We start from the raw sequence: 20,436 nt of genomic DNA on the forward strand, positions 1-20,436 counted from the left end.
CATTAGTAAGTGTTGGCTCAACATTTATCTAATGTTCTTTTTCTTGAAAGCAGAAACAAGCTAACAAACCAAACTAGCTGAACAGTTTTAGTTGTAGGTGATTTGGGAATTTTCTTGGGACTGCTCTTTTTGAGTAAAGACAAAATTAGGAGAAAAAAGGAGACATCTGGACTAAGGAAAGATCATTAAGGGGGTGTCTTCTCAACAAACATTTAGCAACATTTTCGCTGCTTTGCTATTTCAGTAAATAAGCCTCAACATTCCCTGCAAATATTTCATTTTAATGCCTGGAAGTAGAAAAACTGAACCCCATATACTTAAATAAAGTGGTTCAGAAAGAGTCATCATCTGCCCTGACATTATTAGGTATATGACTTTGTTTTGTGTCTCTATAGTCTGAATTTGAAGACTGAGCTGTTCAGTGGTTCCTGGTGACTGTACAGTGAATCTGTAATACACTGAGGAATATATATTGCTACCAGGCTTTAGCCATATATTTATTAATTTATTAAATATATTTCTTCATTATCTATTCAAGTGTATTCAAAAGGTTCCAAACACTGAACAACAACTTACCGGAGCTGAATTTGTGCGATTTGTGTTCATATAGAACTCTGAGAAATGTTTCATATTACAGAATTTGGATTTTAATGTTGATTTTTGTTGTTGTTGTTGTTGTTTATTTTGCTGCATTTCTCTTGTATGTGACAGAAAATGAACTGGCAACTCCACCTTTAGATGGCATCATCCTTCCAGGAGTGACAAGGCAAAGCATTTTGGATCTGGCACGCAACTGGGTGAGTTTTTTGGCCATGCCAGTAGTGGTTTCAATTCTCATAAAATCTACTAAAATAAGCATTCCTGCTGCTCTTTATCCAAAAGTTCAACTGATTTGGTCAAATCCCTTAACCTGAATGAGAACCAAGGAGCACACTGATTCATAGGTTCTGGGCATCATCATCAGAAAACCCATATCTATCGCATGGAACAATACTGAACTTGTTCGCTCTGTATAGTATTTAACATGAACATTCTCCTTAAGTCTACTAATGCCACTAACATAAGGTAAGGGTATAAATGATTACTGTGTATGATCACAGCTGTACTTTATTCATAAGTACCCTATATGTTCACTAATTTCTCATGGTTTCATCATGGTTATGTTTGGGAAAGAATAATAGGAACAAGGCATGTTGTGATACCTCTGATATTCTCTAAGTTTCCAACCACGTGTAAGCTGAAGGACTTCCTGAAACATAGTTCATAGTTACATCATTTAAATCTAAAGCATAATGAAGAGAGTTAAGCACATGCTACATGGGGTACATTTGCCACTCGTTCATCTGCATTGAGCTTTCATGCATCTTTACTCCTTCTAGTACTCCTGTGGTCTAGAATAAAACTAGCGCAGATATGCATATGCATTTCTCAGTCATGACTCCCTTACAAGATAGACAAATATTCCCAGTTGCTAGGACTTCTGAACAGTTAGATGTCTCCTGGTTTTTCTATCATCTTCCTGACTTGTATTTCGTCACCTGCCTGAAACCCTTCTTATATGGTGTCTGGCATCTCCAAATGCTCTTCTGTCTATCACTAATACTGATTTTTGTTCTCTTAAGTACCTCTGTTCCATATTTAAAAGCTTGCTTATGGAGCAGGGGCTGAGCTTTAGTTTGGCCTCTTAGGACAATGAAGTCTTCGTGCCATGAAATTGAAAGTTCAGTGTTTATTATTGTTCTTTAAAATCTTACTCTCAGCCAGTTGCTATTCAGCACTTACAGAAAGTAAAACATTTCCTTTCTGTGTCGCATATGAATTGCTTTATTCATACCTGCTGTACAGTTAATTTTTGTAGATGACCGCTGCATGCAAGCATGCATCTAGTTGGCATTACAGGTAGAATTAACAAAATGTCTTTTGCTTAGGAATTGTCCAAGAGTATGATGCAAAGTTCTCATACAAATTTGAGTCAAACTTCACAATGCTTGAGACCGTGAACTGTCAGATCCTGTGTCACATAATCCATGACAAATTCTGCTGTATTAATACCTAATACAGTATTGATAATCTGTATCAAATCAAAAGTGCTGCTTAATAATCAGCACTGTACCTAGCAAGTCGTTGGCTTTCTTGAAGGTCTTTTTTTTTCACTAGTCTATCTTGTGTGATACTCTGAGGTTTGAAAAGATCACGAGATCACAGCCAAAATGTGACTGATCGCAATTAGACATTTTTCAACTATGAGAAACAAACAAAAATAGATTTATTTTTTAAAATTTTAAGTGTTTTTTGTTTTGTTTTGTTTTGTTTTTTAATGTTTGATTCTTCTTTTGTAGGGAGAATTTAAAGTGTCTGAGCGTTACATCACCATGAGTGACTTGACAGCTGCCTTGGAAGAGAACAGAGTGAAGGAGATGTTTGGGGCTGGAACAGCTTGTATCGTGTGTCCGATCTCCAAAATTTTGTATAAGGGCAAGGTAAGATAATGTCACTTCCCCTTCCTCTCTAGATTTTTTCTCATAATTGTTTGCTGCTGGAAAAATGAACAAACAAACAACAATAACAGCAAAAACCACCACACAAGTGAAATAGAAAAGGAGTACTGCCTGAAGCTCACAGGAAGGCACAAGTACGTTGTTTGCTAAGTGAGTTACTGATACACTGTAAGAAAAGGAGGCTCCCTCTCATCTTCTGGTCTTTTTTTTTCTTTCTTTTTTCTTTCTTTTTTTTTTTTTTTTTTTTTTCTGCTTATAACTGAGCAAAGTCACAAAATCTCAGTTCCTTAAAATATGTGTAATAGTTCCCAGCCTGATTGGAAATGCAGAAAAACACATTCTTCTACTTTTCTTTAATGAGAGTTTTCTTTTCAAAAATACAAGGCTTCCAGGGTAGGTGAAAGGGGAAAGACCTTCTGTCTGGAGCCAAATTTCTGAGCCACAGCATTCATTCTTCCTCAAACGTATCTGTTTTTCACACCTTAATGCAGGGAACCCAGCTGTGGTAGAGGAGCTGTGTCAGGAGAATGCACATCTGCTTCTACGTATTAGGCACCATATGGGAGATTTCTCCTATACAGATGGAATTTCACAGGCATTTCTTTAGCCTGTTAGGCTGACTTGATGCTATTAAATCATCACAAAATTAATTCATAAGGCTGGGGAATTTCAGGTATATGTATAGGTGTTTTGTTGCATCAAATATGACAAGTACAGTAAAGGTATGTAAAGTGATAGTTCTTGAATTAATAAGATGGAATAAATGTACTGATTTTATGTGCTAAAATAATATGAAAGACACCAAGGTGCTAATCTTATCAACTATAAATGTACTTGTTGCATTTCTGCATGATATACTCTGAAATGAAATACTGTGTATAGGAGTTCTACTCTTGCTTGTGCAGTTTCTTGTGCATTTTGGACAAATCTTTCGGAGATCTTGGATTGGTCTTTGTTTGAAAGCAGTAAAACAATACAACCGATTTAACTTTTCACTGGCTGAGCATGCTCTTCTGTAAAAACGTTACAACAAATTTTGCCTACTTGTAAGGAGGATGAGAAAACTTGATAAATACTTTCTAAAATCCTTGTTGTCCCTAAAGTATTTGTATGTATACAAAATTATATGTTATTTCATCTCTCTCTCTCTGTTTCTCTCTTTCTCTGTCTCTCCTTCTTACTCTCGTTTCATCCCCGCTCTCCCTTCCCCGCTTTCCTTCATTCAATGTCAGCATTTGCACATTCCAACTATGGAAAATGGACCTCAGTTAACCACCCGAATCCTGAATAAGCTGACTGACATCCAGGTAAGATATTATATCTTTAATCAGGTAAAATAGTAAAAGGTGACAATGACTTTGGAAACAAGTTGTTTTTAATGGTACTGTAGGCATAATATTATGCCTTTGCTTGGTGTCATTAATCTATCAATTTTTTTTAATTATCTTGAAAAAATATGATGTAGATAGATACTTTTTTTCCTTGTTCATCTTCCAAACTGGATAATGTAGGTGGAAGGAACCTTAAAGACTACCTAGTTCCAATCTCCCTGCTGTGGGCAGGGCTGCTAACTATTAAATTGGACACATGTTGTTTCCCAGAGCCACATCCAACCTAACCTTGAACACCTCCAGGGATGGGACATCCATAACCTTTCTGGGCAGCACATGCCAGTGCTGCAGCATTCTTTGAATGGTGGTATCTAATCTCAGTCTCCCCTCTTTTAGTTTAAAACCTTTCCCCCTCATCCTGTCACTATCAGAGCATGTGAAGAGTCTGTCTGCCTCCTGTTTGTAAGATCCTATTAGGTACTAGAAGGCCACACTTGGGTCTCCCCAGTGCCTTCTTTTCTCCAAGCTGGACAAGCCCAGCTCCTCAGTCTTTATTCATAGGAGAGGAGCTCCAACCCTCTGATAATGTATGTGACCTCCTCTGGACCCACTTCAGCAACTCCACCATGTCCTGGTGTCCTCCATGTGTTGAGTGCTCCAGGCCTGGATACAGTACTCCAGATGGGACCTCACAAGGAAAGAGCAGAGGGGGACAGTCGCCTCCCTCTTCTTGCTGGCTGACCCTCCTTTGATGCAGTCCAGGTTACAGTTGGCTTTCTTGACTACAGACACACACTGCTGGCTTGTGTCCAGCTTTTCAACCTCCAGGACCCCCAAATCCTTCTCCTCAGGGCTGCTTTCAGTGAGTTCTTCTTTCAGTCTTTACACCCTGTCACCATTGAGCAGAGGAAGGGGACCTAAGAGATGGGGACACAGGAAGGAATGGAAATAAGTCTCAACCTCCTGGTCTGGTTCCACCCTCTGATTATTACCCTCTACTGAGAGTTCAGGCTGGTGTTCAAGAAACGTGTAAATGTGGTACTAAGGAACATGATATAGTGGGCAATATTGGCAGTAGCTGACTGGTTGGACTAGATGATCTTAGAGGCCTTTTCCAACCTTAATGATTCTGTGGTTCTACGTATCTTGCTTTTTTACATATTTTTAACATTCTTAAGTATTGGTCTCCAGCACAACCATATTTTTAACTCCTGTTATTTCTATTGGAATTATTCAGCAAGACCAGCTGTCTGTGCTTCACTAGGAGGATAACACAGGATTGGTCTCCCTTGTTCCTTAGGATAATATTGGACATTACTGGCTGCAACTCAGAAAGAAAATAAGTCCTAATATTCTTCTGTTACCTTTGTGTTGGTGGCTGAGTCAACTTTCATGGGGGCAGATAGCAACACTACTCCCGCACTTTCATCTTTCGGCTGTGCTTACTGTAGTGGCTTGAGATCTGGATCTTTCTCTAGGAAGAAACGTAAGGATCTTTGATTCTAACTTTTATTATTTGTTGAGGGGAAGAAGGGACTTAGTACTCCATGTTCCCATGTGAATTACTTGAAACATTATAATCTTACTACATGATATACACAGTAGTCATGCTCCAGAATCCCACTATGTACCACTGTTCTGTTTTGTCTTTCTTATCCCCAAGTGCTGGATACATCACATCTAAAATCTCTGTTGATATCCATCGCTTTATATATTGTCATTTGTCCAGTTTTATGTCAAGGACAGGCTATATACCGGTTCTGTCAACATACTTTTCACTGTGATACAAAGCAATCACTGTTTCCGTAGTGCTTTGCTATGTGTTAAAGGCATCTTTGTTAGTATGTCAAGGATCTATCTTTAAAAGCACTTGTGTAACTCTTGTGTTACCTTCTGATGTCTAAGTGATGCATCTGAAGTCTTTGTTAGGGCCTTGAGCAATACATGGTTAGTTTGAGTCACCACAAATTACTTCTAATTGCAGTCCTGAAACAGCTCAGCATCAAAAAGAGTTGAAGTCAGTTCTAGCCCATTCTTGAATGTCTTGTGTGACAGGGTAAGTGCCTTCAGTAGAAAAATGGCTTTTGAAAATCCAAAATTGTTTCATAAGACTGCACTAGAATGAGGGTCTTTCTCATTTGGCCAATAGATAATGAGTGGACTATCAAGACATATTTATGCAGCCTCTTCCCTGAGGCTGCCTTCCTTCTCTGCTCCCCTTGTCTCCCACACCCGTCCCGACTTCCCTCAAGATTCAGGAGGAGGCTGCAGTGTGTATTGCTTCTAACCATTATGATCCTTGGATGTCTGTACCTTACAGCTGTGCATGCAGAGTTGAATGTATTTACATGTGTTCATTAGTTGCAGGTGAACAGTAAATTCATCGCTCCTGGATTCGTATGGATTGTTACATATGGAGACATACACGTATTTCTGTGTCTGCTTCTTTAAGCAGCTCAGTAGAATCTGAACACTTTATCATTAGAAACTTTGTTTTAAAGGGAATCACAGCTGCTTCCCTTTAAGAGTCAACCAGTGTTTGCTGGTTGCATATCTGCACTTCCCTATTTGTGGAGAGATGAATTATATCCAAGTAGGCCTCAGATTCTCATTCAGAAAACATTTCTGTAGCACACAAAATGGAGTATATTTACATTCCTAAAATCTCGAGAGCTTTTTCAGGATCTTTGTGAAAGATATTTTATATATTATACAAGGAGAGGGAGAAACAAAAATCTCCTTGCAGCATCACAGGATTATTGTCTTATCATTTGGCTGTTATTCCAAAGAATGTTTAGGTTCAGAAAAATAAAATGCCATGGAAATTACAGACAGAACGTTGGTCTCTGTACCACGGTCTTGCCTAAAATAAGGCAAACTATCCATTTCATGTTGGACAATGTCCATTTGTGAGACAGTGATAACTATCAGTACCGACACTGTCCTGCATTTGCACATGACCAGGAGGTGCAGGGATCCGTGTCCAATGTCACTATACTGATTCTCTTGTATACAATACATGCTTGTTTAACATTTTCAGATTATCTCAGTTATTGTGTTTTTAAGTCTGTTTTCATGCAGCTCGTTGTTCATTTGCGAGTCTCCCATGTTCAGCAGGATTTCTCTGGGTATGCACAGCTGTTCAGTGGGAACCAGAGCTAGAGTGACAAATTAGAAACTCATGGGCAGAACTGATTTCATTTCTCATGCCAGTTGAGAGAGATAGTAGTCATACTGTGATGTACATTTACTTTCCTGTCATCAAGTGGAAGTTGTGATTACTTAGGCTGATCAAGATTTTAAATTAAATAATTACATTGTATGCAGTAATAGTGTGTTTATGAATGGCTTTGTCTCAGAGCACTGCCTTCTGCAAGTGATTGAGTTAGCAGATGTAGAGATGAGATTCTTTTCTCTAGGACTACCAGTCCGAAATGCCAGTGAGATGTTTTTGTGATTTTGCATTCCATACTTTGAGAATAAGCAAACTTTTTCTGTAGTCATTAAAGCAGAGATCATGATGTAACTTGGAAGGAGTGGATAGAAGATAAGGTGTTTTGTTTATACTACATGAGATATAACACAGTTAAGCACCACAGTCAAAGACAGCAATGAACTAAGATTTAGTCAAAAAACATTATCTTTTTCAAGTTGCCCCATCTAAATGGGCATGCCAGAAGAAAACAGCCAGGGAATAGTAAAGGGTGTATTAATTTCTGTCTTTGACAGTGTCAGAAAAGGAAATTAAATATCTACCTATCTACCTACCTATCTATCTATCTATCTATCTATCTATCTAGGAAAATGAAGGCGTTTTAGCAGTGATCGGAGCATCTTCGTTCTCCCTTTAGTTCTGGAATTGTGTTCAAACTATTTTCAAATGGGAACTTAGACCACCCCTTGCAATTTGTGAAGTTGTCATCAGATATGGCACTACCTGAATCCATCAAAACTTTCAAATAATCTCCTGGCCTTTCTCTGCTTTCTGATTTGTGAGGACTGGAAGAGTGACCTCGTCACTGAGGAGTGACATAAAGGTCAAAGACATCTCTTTTTTTTCTCCATTTACTATCATCCATATCAAAATTGCCTTACATTAGGGTAAAGCAGTGCTGTGTGGTTAAACTAGTGATACATCTACTTTTCCTTAATACAGTTCACAAGGCTACCACACTGATACCTGGGAACATAAGCTGGTGATCCTTTCAGCAAGTAAATTTATCTAGGGTCCTCAGTAGTGCCAAGGCAGTGTTTAATCAACTGTGTCACAGACTGCAAAACTAGAAGAGCAGTATTAGTAATGTAAAGAAGTAGATGTGATATATGCAGAAAGGTCTTTTAGAGGGTTTACTCACTGGACTAAGGAGTGAAACACAAGTAAATTGAATGTCATTTCTTTGCGAATCTAGAATTGTTTTTTCCTGACTCATCTTGATTTGGAGATTTTCTTTTGTGCCTGCTCTAATGTGCCTTTGTCTCCTTTCCTGCTGATATATAACATGGATTTGGAGGAAATCCCTCTTATTCTCACTTGGAGGGATTATCATCAAGTGGTATTTTCAGCCTACGTGAAATTTAAGCCTCTAAAACAGTTCTTTATTCTTTGCTTAGAAGGATTTTCAAGCTCCCATGGTACTATAAAAGGTGAAGGGCTCCAGCCTACATCTGCCATTAGTCTGTCCACCTCTGCTTTACTTAAATACATGAGCAATATGTGCATTTTTGGGGCTCTCTGGAGTGCTGTTTATAGGTCTGGTGACTAAGAGCTTTAGAACACAGAGCCATTTTAATGATTCAGAGTGCCTTGTTGGGACTGTATCCTCCCATGAAAGTGAAGCGACTTCATGTAGTAGGTCATCTTCTATTCTGCCTGGTCTATGGGAAGACAACTTGTTTTATTCTGGTTGCAATTCTCTCTAACTGCACTCTGTGGTATTTGTGATCGGTTCTATTTTACAGTCAGTCAGAATGTAATAAAAAGCCACCTTAAAAAGAAAATAAAAACAAATGTGTCTGTTTACTGGAACTTGAGCAGGGGCATAGTTAGGAATAAATTAGTGATCTGATCTCTGGGAATAACTGCATTAAATTGATGGAAAGCTTTAACAAAGCAGGACTGTATCATCTCTAGCTGTGTATTTCTAGTTCACTCATTGGAAGATGTATAAAGCTGCAAGGTACCTTTAAGCTTTTCTTAAATAGAAGCCAGAAGGCATGAAAAATAAACTATTAGGGTGATGGATATGAATCTCTCTGAAGATAGATTTAAGAAGTTCATAGAATCATGGAATGGCTTGGATGGAAGAGACCCACCCAATTCCAATCTCCTGCTGTGGACAGGGTTGCTGCCCACTAGATCAGGTTGCCCAGGGCCCCATCCAACCTGACCTTGAACACACCTGGTGATGGGGCATCCACAGCTTCTCTGGGAAGTCTGTGCCAGCACCTCACCATTCCCTGAGTAAAGAATTTCCTCCTAACTTCTAATCTAAATCTTCCTTATTTTTGTTTAAAATCAGTCCCCCTTTGTCCTATCACTGTCTGCCTGTGTAAAATGTCAGTCTTGTTCCTATTTATAAGCTCCTTTTGGGTACTGGAAAGCTGCAGTGGGCCCTCTCTGGAGCTTTCTCTTCTTTAGGCTTCACAAGCCCAGCTCTCTCAGCCTTTCTTCATAGGAGAGGTGCTCTAGTCCTCTAATAATCTTTGTGGCTTCTTCTAGACCCACTACTTAAGCTCAATGTCTTTCATGTCCTGGAGTGCACTACTACTTTTAATTTCTAAAACTCCGTTTTTGGTTTCTTTCAGTATGGAAGAGAAGACAGCGATTGGACAGTGCTGGTGTCATGAAGGTGGAAGAGCTCAGACCCTCCAGACATAATAAACACAAATAATGATTACTTCTTTAGCTGCCCGTGCATAGCCTAGTTTCTGCATCAGTTTGCTCCCCAGGATGATTGTTTCCACAATCCAGTGAATGTGAACACAATCATTTTTGTTTTCTACTGTAATCCTGTTAGTGGAAGCCTGTCTTCTTGGTAGAGGTGCTAAATGTTAGCAATAGAACTTTCCTGACAGTTTTCCTAGTGCCTCCTTGTGTCTTATGTACAGTCTAAAAACTTGTAAAATGCTCTTCAACTGCTCTTCAGTTTGTTTGGTTTATTTTAACTGCCATCGCCAGCAGAGCAAGTTGTATAAAGCAGAGAAATTGCCTGTTGTCCACAAGGTTCTATTGCCATTATTCTGCCTTTTGCTCTGTGTTAAAAAAACAATTAAGTTTAACCATAAGCTCTGTCCTTTTGTAACTTGCTTGTATGAAAATACCTGAACTTTTATTAGCCTCACAGATTCCTTGATCGACATTCAGTCAGATAACGACTCCGTCCTCTAGCCCAGATGCTTAGCATGGATCTAGCATGCAACATGCTACTTGTTGGCCTGCTGCTTTTACCTCTGTGAAGATAAGCAGAGGCTGGTAGGGCAGGACATACATCACTAGCAGCTGAATACATCCTTCAGTACATGGTGTCCAGGGCTGAGCCAGACCATGCTGACACCAGAATTGCCCTTTGTCTGGTATAACAGAGATCTGGGAGCTGCTGACGTAGTGTCGCCTTCTGGGTGAATGTGTTGAAAATACAGTTAAACAACAGTGGTTGTAGAAGTTGAACCACTCTTCATTTGGTTGAAGCGAGAGCAGCCAAGCCTTTGGACTGAGGTTCAGTTAAATGGGATTTTCCTTAAGCATCATCCAGCCAACATGATTTAGATCAGTAGAAAGTTTTCTTGTTCCCTTCACCACTCACAGGGCCTTTCTGTTTAAGGAACAAGTTATGTTGTCAGCAGAAATTATCTAGCTCAAGAAGGAAAGGGATTTTATTCAAACTCTGTTTTTTGTTTTGATAAAGTGTAAAGTTATTCATATTCTGCTGCTATTTGGGCTTCATGCTCTATATTACTTTATTAGTGAGGGAATTAACTTCTGCAATGGTTCACTAAGAAGTATCCTGTAATATTTATTAGCTTTCTTTTTTGCACACAGATTTGTCAAATAGCTTTAGGCTATCTCTAGCCAAAAAGATCACTATATTCTGTATCAATATTCCAAAGTGCTACTTCAGTATAAAACTGGTGGAAATCCACTGACGCTAACAGAGTTCTATAAGAAGTGAAGGTAAAACATTTATTTCCATACTTTGGAGTAGGGATGCACCAGTATTAAGGGAAATTCTTAGCACTTTATTTTACTACTTTTTTTTTTTTAATAAGATGCAACAGTATCTCTCATGCTTTACATAAGTTCTTTATAATTACTGGCATTCGTTATCATAAATTAAAAAGGCAAAGCAGAATTTCTAATAGACCACCCATGCCTTATACAACTGCTGTACAGTCATAAAGTGTGGCTTTTATGTTTAGTTTGTTTTTTTTGGGGGGAGGGAGTTAAAGACCACCCATACTTAGCCATCAGTTACTTTACTCCCTCAAATCGTGACTTTTTCTGTCTTTCACTTTGACCCAGTATGATTGTGTTTTTTTTAATGAAGAGCAGTTGGATGTTCTCTCTGGTAATGTAACTACTGTTAAATTGTTGGACACTTTTCTCATTAGAATACAACTGCAAGCACAGAGTTTTGTTTCACAGTAGCAATAGTGCCGTGTGTTCACTTTTCTGACCATCTGAATCAGTATAGTGTGCTGGTCTTTGTTCAGTATCTTAATATTTGCTACAAGCTGCTAGTAGTCTTCCATTTTTCTTTAAGAAGATGAACGGAAAAATATACATGGGGAATATGTCAAGGTGCAGAGTGGGGTAGGGAGTTTTATCCAATGAGGCAAGTATCGTAACTAAAGAGTGCCTTTAACTAAAGCATGGCATGGAGCTTTCTGTTACTGAAGTATACAGTCCAAACCCTTATATTCATCTTGAATTTAGCAGCATAAAGAAAAGTTGTAATAATCTAACTTCAGATGCATGGAAAAGTGGATGTATGATACCTTCACGTCACAAAGTCTTGATAGAGTTGATGGGTATCTTATATCAAAAATCCCCATGAAGGCATGAGTGTACCAAGGTTAATCTATTCACTAATCAGAATGAGTTAAGGACCAGTTTGAAGAATTATTTTACTGTGGTGCAGAACTTGAAAGTTATATAAAGCTCATCCTAAAATGGATGCAAATAATTTAATGCGAGGAAGCAAAATAGTTTCATTTATTTGGTTTGCACTGCTGCCTGTGCTGACCAGGGAGACATCTCTCCTTTTGTTGCATGTACTGAACCAATGGAGACTTCAGAATTATAAAATTGAAGCTGGAATGACCCACAGAAATCCACAGGCTTTTCTAGCTGCAAGAATAAAAACGTAGTGTATGTATAGTCAACCGTTCTTATCATTTGGTTACTTGCTTTATTCTGGCTGTGTCAACTCAGCATTGTGCTTGTTTCTAAATCCAAGTGGATAGATTCTAGATTCTAGATTTTAAACTTTAAAGCCTAAATAAAGGGAGATGTCAGGTCAGCATCATACAGGAAAATCTTCTGATCTTGTATGCTTTCCTATCCTGCATTCTGCCACTGTTTTTTATCCTGTTAACCAAAGGAAAGAAATAATATGTGTAAATAATCGTGTTTGCTATTGTGTTCTTCCTATTTTTGCCTGTAAGATTTAGGAGGGGACTATGGTATTCCCTGAGCTAGTAATAGATTGTAAAAGAACATCTGCACATCTCTTTTCCATGTGCCCTATTTGTTTAATTGCAACAAATTTACATAGAAAGTGAATGGTACATCATAACTAGGCAATTATCCATTCTTACTCAGTTAGTTTTGATTCTGTTAATTGATCATTTAAGACTTAAGATAGTTTAACATTAGAATTTGAGACTGTTCAAAGAGGATCAACAAATTCATATTGTTGTCTGATATTTGCATAATTGGTTGCAATTATTTAATGTCGAACTGGATTGATCAGTTGAGACTCAGCCTTTTCACATTTGTGCTTTATAAATACCGATCCTTTAAAACGATAATGATGAACTCTAATTCTCATCTTTCTTTTCCCCTTCATTGTTTTCATTATGATTTTCAGTATTGAGAGTGTCCTTAATTTTCAGTTTGGTGAGTATGATTTATGCTTGGGAAAGAAGCCCTTCAAATGAGAAAACATTTCATAAAATTGGCGTTTCATACAAGCTGTTCTGGTGCCAGGAGTTATGGTATCAGCAACTGGTGTTACTTAACTGGATTCTTAACTGCAGCGAGGGCAAATTCACAGATGATTTACAATGACAGTCTGGTGAAAATGCTAATAAAGGTCCCTGCTTAGAATAGATAATCTGTTCGGCCTATAGTGGTGCAAAGCAAACATGATTTTTCAGGTATGTAGAAAAGAAATCTGATGAGACAAAAGCCAAGACAGTGAGAGACCTCTACCCAGACAGTTTGCACCTGTCCAACAATCTCAATCCAAAAAGAATTTGTCCATTGCTCTTTCTTAGACAAACTCTTGTCCAGGCTTCTTCAGTATAAACTTACTTTATCCTTATTTTTCCACAGGCATGAACAGTGGTAATTTGGAAAAATACACAGATATTATACATATACACAGACAAAGGTGGTATCCCAGTCTGTTGGACTATGGCTATGTCAGACTTTTCTCTCTGCATGGGAATCACCCTACTAATAGTTGAATGTCTTAGTGGCAGGCTTCTATACTGAGAGGTGGGCAGGTGTAAATGCTGGCTGAGTACACCCTGAGGTCAACCATTTTATTCTGGCTTTCTCTCCTTTCCACATAGATTTGCAAATTATTTTCTCCTTACTGTCCTATCACGGTGTCACATAGTTTCATGGTTATAATGACCACTTAAGTAAATTATGCATTAATTTTGTTTTTAGCAGTGGTGACAATTTACTTTAAAAAAAGTGTTGTATTCATCTTGCAGGTGTGATCAGGGATCAGAATTGAGCTTTACCATCTGGACATGTAATGACTGAACAGACTGACACTGACTTTGTGACCCTGGGCAGGTGTTCTAACTTCTTTGCAAGTGCAGAGTAGCAATAGTGCCAGTCATATTGCTTTTAACCCTAATCCAAAGTTATTATATTACAGAGCAAATAAGCTTCCCAGAAAGCTTTCTAGGCAGCAGAGAATGCCAAGTACAGTACCGTACTTCTAATGTAGAATCATTAAACTGCAACTATTCCAAGGGGACAACTTGTCATGTAGCATTGAGACAGACTTCTTTAATTATCTCAGCTACAAATTTTCTGCATTGCATTCTTTAGCAGTTGGGAGATGTCGAGCCTCTGTTTTAATGTGTTTTATCACTACCCTTAAAATTTGGAAAAATAATTTGTAAGTAAGTCTTGAGTCATTGTTGAGCTGAGTCCCTTCTTAACAAATATCCCAATAGCTGTAGTCAAAATAGCAAAATAGATTACTGATATTGGTGGAAAACCATGTTGCTGCTGTCATTCTGCTTATGACTTGCTTTCAGCCTAATAGTTATTTGGAACTATTTATTTTCTCTTAACCATGCTAATTCTGAGTGCTGTCTACAGCAAATTTGGCAAATATATCTAACTCCATTAACAAAACTTCTGCATTACTTTGAGCTTGAACAATAAAGTACATTAGGACCTATTGTTGCAGGTGTGCAACAATACTGAGTTAGAATAGGCATGCCTTAGACGTAAAACAAAATCTGGGCATTAGTAGCTGAGTGGAAATAAATGCCTCTGGCAACACTTGCAAGGTTTACCACACCCAACATTACTAAAATAGTGGTGTTTAAAGTTACTGGTAGAAACAGTACAGCTCAATCTCTGTGCCTGTCTTTGAACACGAATTTACACTGTTTGGCTTATCACAAAACTTAATTTATTGTGTCTTAATTTTAGCACAAATCTGAATTCTCAAGCCATGCTTTAAAATATATATATATATATATATATGAAAAAAGAAAGCATTTCATGTGAACAGGAGGATGTTGAGAAGGATTTAAGACCTTTGTAAAGAATTTTGAAGCTCTTCAAAATATCTGCCAGATAAAGTTAGGTATGAGAAGACAGCTTTATAGAAATAAGTAACTGTAGTGTACCAAATGATTTTCCAGTGCTTTGGAGTCCCGCACATTATGTTTCATCCTCTTTTCCAGGATCATTTTTGTCACTGACCAAAGAGGCGCGCAGGGAAAAGTAGATAAAATAAGCTTAGTGCTTTTATTTTCTCCCAAACAAGAGTTGGGAAAGTTTCTAAGAGCTGGTTCTCTTGATATTGCTAACTCTTTAGGACTTGATTTTCTCATGCTTGTAGCAGTCGTTTTAGGTGTGAGGTGGAAGAGCTCAGAAGTTATCTCGGGCAGTACTGTCATCAGGGAGCAGATCTGTTTTCACTTTATGATCACAGTGACCAAGATGTGAACGTGTCATCTTTTCAGTTTTGCATCTTTTTAATACAAAATTGCTTTTCATTGTAGGGCTGTGATACAGTGCCACTGAACTGTTATCTTACTCTGTGATGTCTCAAGAGGTTACAAGAAGAATGCAAGCATTCTTTTTCTTCAATCACCTTCTTTTATGCCAAATCCCTTCACATTATGATTTGGTCTCTGCTAGAATTGTGATCTTATCAGGTGAAATACCAAATCTGTTTGGTTTTTTATTTTTCCTCTACTGTCCAGTTCTAGTGCCTGCTGGATTATTTTGATAAGTTCAAAGTACTGGCAGCAAATACCAGAGCAAAAACTGAAGTGGAAGTCTTCTGCCTCCGGAATAGGTGTGCTAGGGATTAGTAAAATTACCTGTCTCCTTACTTCAGTCAAAATGGGAGTTGAGAAGAATATAGTTATCATTCCCATTCAGTTCAAAACAGAAACTGCCCAGGTATACCAGATGTCTAGCAGCGTGGTATATTTCTGTTTGTGAATGCTCCTATTCAGTTGTTTAAATGCTTACATCTGTGCCTATATTTTTTCATAATTTTACCCCTTGTAGTATGGCTGAAACCTGCAACATGCTTCTATATGCCATGAAACCATAAAACAATTGATTAAAACAGTAGTGCTCCAGACATGGTCTAAAACCAAGATACTGTTTTCTACATGTCAGTGGCCTATTTTGTTCCTGTAATTTCAGTTTATCTTCTTATGGCCTAATAGCTGACAAGACCTACAAGCAGGATCCCAGTATATTATTTCTGTCCCATAGATGAGGATGTTGACAAAAAGTGAGCCAATTCCCTCCATCTCCTGGAAGATGGCTTTTATGGTGTCTACAGTAAAGAGTGACAGAATATCAGATGTTCTTTGCCAAGATGGAGATGTAGGTTTTTTTGAAGCTATTTGCAAACAATTTCTGTCAGGCCAGTACATTTGGAAAGACAGTGTCCCAGTCTACCTGACCTTCAAGGCATTTAGAAGGATGCAGTAGTAGTTATTGGAATGTAGCGTGTAAGCAGTGGGAGATTAGCAACGTAAGAGTGAGAAGTAAACACCTCTGAAGGGTCTCTGTTGTCTTAAATGTTAAAGTTAACAGGGTATTTTACAAGGATCTGAGCATATAAAAGCTGTAAAGGACAGATGTGTGAAAAAATACTGGATAAACTAAAGGAAAGTCTACCTCATTCTTCTCTAAAGGTTTTGTAGAAGCACAATTAAACACTCCTAACGGCATTGTTACGTACAGACCATCTGGCATGAAAGAAACACTTTATATTTGTATGTCTATAAATCCTGTAATAACTGTATTTTGCTGGCAGTAGAAACAGTCTATACTATTTGCAGTTTTCCTCATCAAATCTGTAATTATGCAATGTTTCCGTCTCCAATAAAGGAATTTAATGGGCACCTGTTTGTAGCATGTTATGAAATCATCATTGTTGAGCACAGCTAACTAAGAATAATTATCCCATAGACAAGAGCGGTTGCGGAATGCATCTCTTGAAGGCTGGATTGAAAGAAAAAAAGGATTACTGAATGAAGTGTGACAGCTGAGCAAGATGCAGTTGGTGAGAGATAAGCTAAGTCTATGGTCAAAATGCAAAGCCCGTGTTCTGGCTTCCACTGAAGTCCTCCAGTATGGCACTTAGAGGAAAGAATGAGGCCATAATAATGGCAGACATCCATGTACCCTGCCAAGCCTTGAGGTTGAGACGGTTGTTTCACTGCAGTAAAATGTTGGACAAGTCGAGTGGCAAAATTACCTACCCACCAGCCATGTTGTCATGAAACAGCTTATAACATGTCAGGACTATGTAACAGTGATTGAATACAGCCCCCATTCTAAGGGTTTTGGGGTGTTGAACTCAAATGAGGGAAGAAAGCCAGAAAACAACTTAATACTTGGAGCACTTACTTCACAAGGCAGTTTTGATAGTCATTACTCTAAAGTATGTCAACCAGTGGGAAGCCCTTTGAAGGTGGAAAGCACTGAAATGCGTGTCGTTAAAATCTTGACATTTGCCATGTGTAGTAGCTATATTTACCGAAATACTTGACGTATTCCCCTTTTTTCAATGCAGGGAATACTGTGATTAAAGGTAGTACTGATCCATGCTGTGGTAAAATACACATCAGGGTAAATTTTCCATCTGGCTGGTTCTCGGTGATTTCAGAAGGCTGGCATGGATACAGGACACTTTGAAGAAGCTGTAGACAGGTAAGTACTAGGAGTTGTTAATTACTGCTGGGAGAATGAGCCTAACGTGTCAGAATCAAACTTTATTCCCTTATTTTGACCTCTCCACTTCCATCCTAAGGGACCCTTCCATAACTGTAAACATGAGCTTCAAAAATCAGTTTTCCCAAGTAGTAATAATTTGAGAACTGATCCTGAAAGGGGGTGAGTGGGCTTCAGACACAGACAGACCCACATTTTATGTAAAACTTGGATGATCACCTTTTCTTTCCCTTTTGAAAAGTCCAAGCAATTGACAATTGTTTTACTTAATGAAACACGTATTGCAGTACCATCACCAATACTGCACTCACGCAGACAGAGAGTATTGATTCTGAGGACACTGACCTGTGATAGTCTCTTGTAAAGCTGATGTGACCAAATGAGGTTTTAAAGTATTACAGGGGAAAGATGAAGTAAAAACCATATTCTGTATGTACAGAACAGGACAAAGAATCCAGGCTAGAGATTGCAGCAAGGGCAGACAGTGTAATAAATAGGCCAATTTAAAGGGTCTATCAATGAAAACCTGTGCAACCTAGTCTAGGGTGCCTGCTTTGGCAGTGGGGTTGGACTAGGTGATCTCTAGAGGTCCCTTCCAACTCTACAATTCTGTGACAAGCTTTAAATGATAGGGTTGTATTTTTTCCTTCCTTTTGCTCCATTTATTGCTATTGTATCATTAAAATGCTGATTCTGTTGGAGCTACTAAAAAAATTACTCTGCTGCCACAAAGAGCAACATGTTCTGTACCTCCCTATTCAACTGGTACTGGCTCAGACCCTGATTTCAGGTGACTTTCATGCTTTGAGCTGCTAATGAGAATGGCTCTGCTCTTCCTATTCCTTGCTGTTCAAACTCTGGTTTTCCCTCAGTGCTAATATTGCCACTGAAGCAGTTGTAGTCTGACCACAGAAAGGGAGGCATGTGCACAGAACCCACTTATGGGAAGAGCAGGACTGCCCTTTAGACTTGGCAGAGTTTCTAAGGGGCTAAAGCCTGTTAAAAAGCCATACCTATATGAAATATTAGGACTTGATTATCTTCCAGGTGCAAGCTGCTTTTATTATGGCTCTTAAACTTTTATGCACCAGACCTTGCTTAAGTCATTGCTGAATTCAGCGTTGGTTTTTTTTTTGTCTTGTTAGCTCATGCAAGCCTTATTCCTGAGCAAGGACTTTAATATTTGCTTTACTGTGAGGTCCCAGGTTGGAAACGAAATGAAATTCTGAAGATGTTATGTTTTCATCGTAAAGCTATGGATGAAAACTAATTAGAACAAACAGTGAAAAACACTTCGGTCTTTTGGGTAAATCTAAATGCCTGAAAATGTGAAGTAAGGAAAAAGCCACAGCTCGGACTACTGACCCAGTATTTGTTTGCTCTTGTGATGGAGCTCTGACCACCCTATTGCTCAGATCCAACCAGCTAAGACTCACATTGCTCCCAAGTGCTTATAAACATGACCTTCCTCCACTGCATAGTATGTTGTTCCTAATATACCACACAAATAATGGAAAACCTGGGTGCTTTGTCAGCTGCTGCTATTCATGTCTGAAAATGCCTTCCCACAGACATCAGCCACTAAGCATGACTTGTAGCAAAGATCCCTTTGGTATTCTCTTCATTACATGTGCAATATTTTATGGCTCTTGAGGAAAAACTGTTGTGCTTGAGCTTGAGCTAGACTTGGGGTTATACATCCTTCCTAATCCCTCCTGCCAGTCATTTTTACAGAGTGTTCTGTCCCTGAAGAGGTAGGGTCAGTGACTCCCAGTTGAGGAGAGGCCTTATCTGTACTGACCTTGTTGTATTAAAATATTTACTTAGTTATCGGGTGGCAGCAATCCTCTATTAGGCAGGCTTGCAAAGTCATTATGAGTATTGGGTAGGTGAGACGAGAGTTGGTTATCTATGATAAATTGCCTTGCTGAGAGAAATTACATTTTCTCTCGCTCTGTTTCAGTATCTTAATCTACCAGTGGTGATAGTGTTGGGCTGGGAAGGACTAATAGCTGCTATCAGGTGAGTCATTAATCTCAAGGTCTTCAGATTTATCGGTGGCTGTGCCAAGAGCTTTCCAAACCTCAGAGTTTGTTGTCTGTGTGTTGTGTTAAGGTGGAAAGGGGAGAAAGATAGAGGTATGTATGCCTTTCTGAAGGAGCGGGCAGTTGGGGGAATGTGATTTTCATGGCAAGGATTCCTGACTGATGACCTGACTTTCTGCAGTTTGGTCACATTATATTTCTGTACTGAGACTTTATTTTTAACAAATAAACAAAGTAAAGAAATAATGTTACCTAATGGACTCCCTGTTTTTCACTATCATGGAAGGAATCTGGTGAGACCCCAAATGCTACAGGACTTGCACCCTTGGGTAGTATGACCTCCTAGGAAGCAAAGCATCACTTTATTTATATACTCGTTTGACTTCAGGGAGACCAGACTACAGCCCATCAATCCAGGCAGTTTTATTGAATGCTTTACGTGGGAAAGCCTCGCACTTGCTGCTAGCATTGTGCACACAGGGTATAACCAATCAATCAGCTCAGCAGACTTTTTTTGGTCAGATGGGTGCTCTGTGTTTGAAGGGTTGGTGTTGCTGGGTTCCTCCCTTACCACTCCTTACCTTTGCTAAGGTGAATCGTAAGAGCTCAGTTGCACTTTGTACTGTTGCCTGACCCTCAGGGTCCCTTGGAAGGATTCCCTTTGTTAATCCATGTGCTGCCACATGAACCCAGCACAAAAGAGATCTCACTCCATATTTAATTAAACGTTCCAGCAACAACAACAAAAAAATGTGTACTATTGGTAGGCTTTTCCAATAGTAATAGGCTTTTCCAACATCAAATCAGCATCTGAGACAGATGTTAATAAGAATATTTGTCCAAATTTGGGAACATCTTTATGGAAATTCCCAGAATTT

The 20,436-nt window shown here is 38.7% G+C and overlaps 1 protein-coding gene across 3 annotated transcripts in view; it reads left to right on the top strand.

The window, feature by feature from the left end:
* BCAT1 (branched chain amino acid transaminase 1) overlaps window positions 1–16,681 on the top strand; it is a 60,339-nt gene extending 43,658 nt beyond the window's left edge. For all 3 annotated transcript variants that reach the window (XM_015868283.2, XM_015868273.2, XM_015868293.2), the window contains 4 exons: window positions 712–797; window positions 2,340–2,480; window positions 3,731–3,805; window positions 9,635–16,681. In XM_015868283.2, the coding sequence (XP_015723769.1) occupies window positions 712–797; window positions 2,340–2,480; window positions 3,731–3,805; window positions 9,635–9,676 (344 nt within the window). In that variant the 3' untranslated portion in view covers window positions 9,677–16,681. The remainder of the gene's footprint in view (window positions 1–711; window positions 798–2,339; window positions 2,481–3,730; window positions 3,806–9,634) is intronic.
* Window positions 16,682–20,436: the final 3,755 nt, after the last annotated feature.

Source organism: Coturnix japonica, chromosome 1 (assembly GCF_001577835.2).
Source record: "Coturnix japonica isolate 7356 chromosome 1, Coturnix japonica 2.1, whole genome shotgun sequence".
Classification (NCBI taxonomy): domain Eukaryota; kingdom Metazoa; phylum Chordata; class Aves; order Galliformes; family Phasianidae; genus Coturnix; species Coturnix japonica.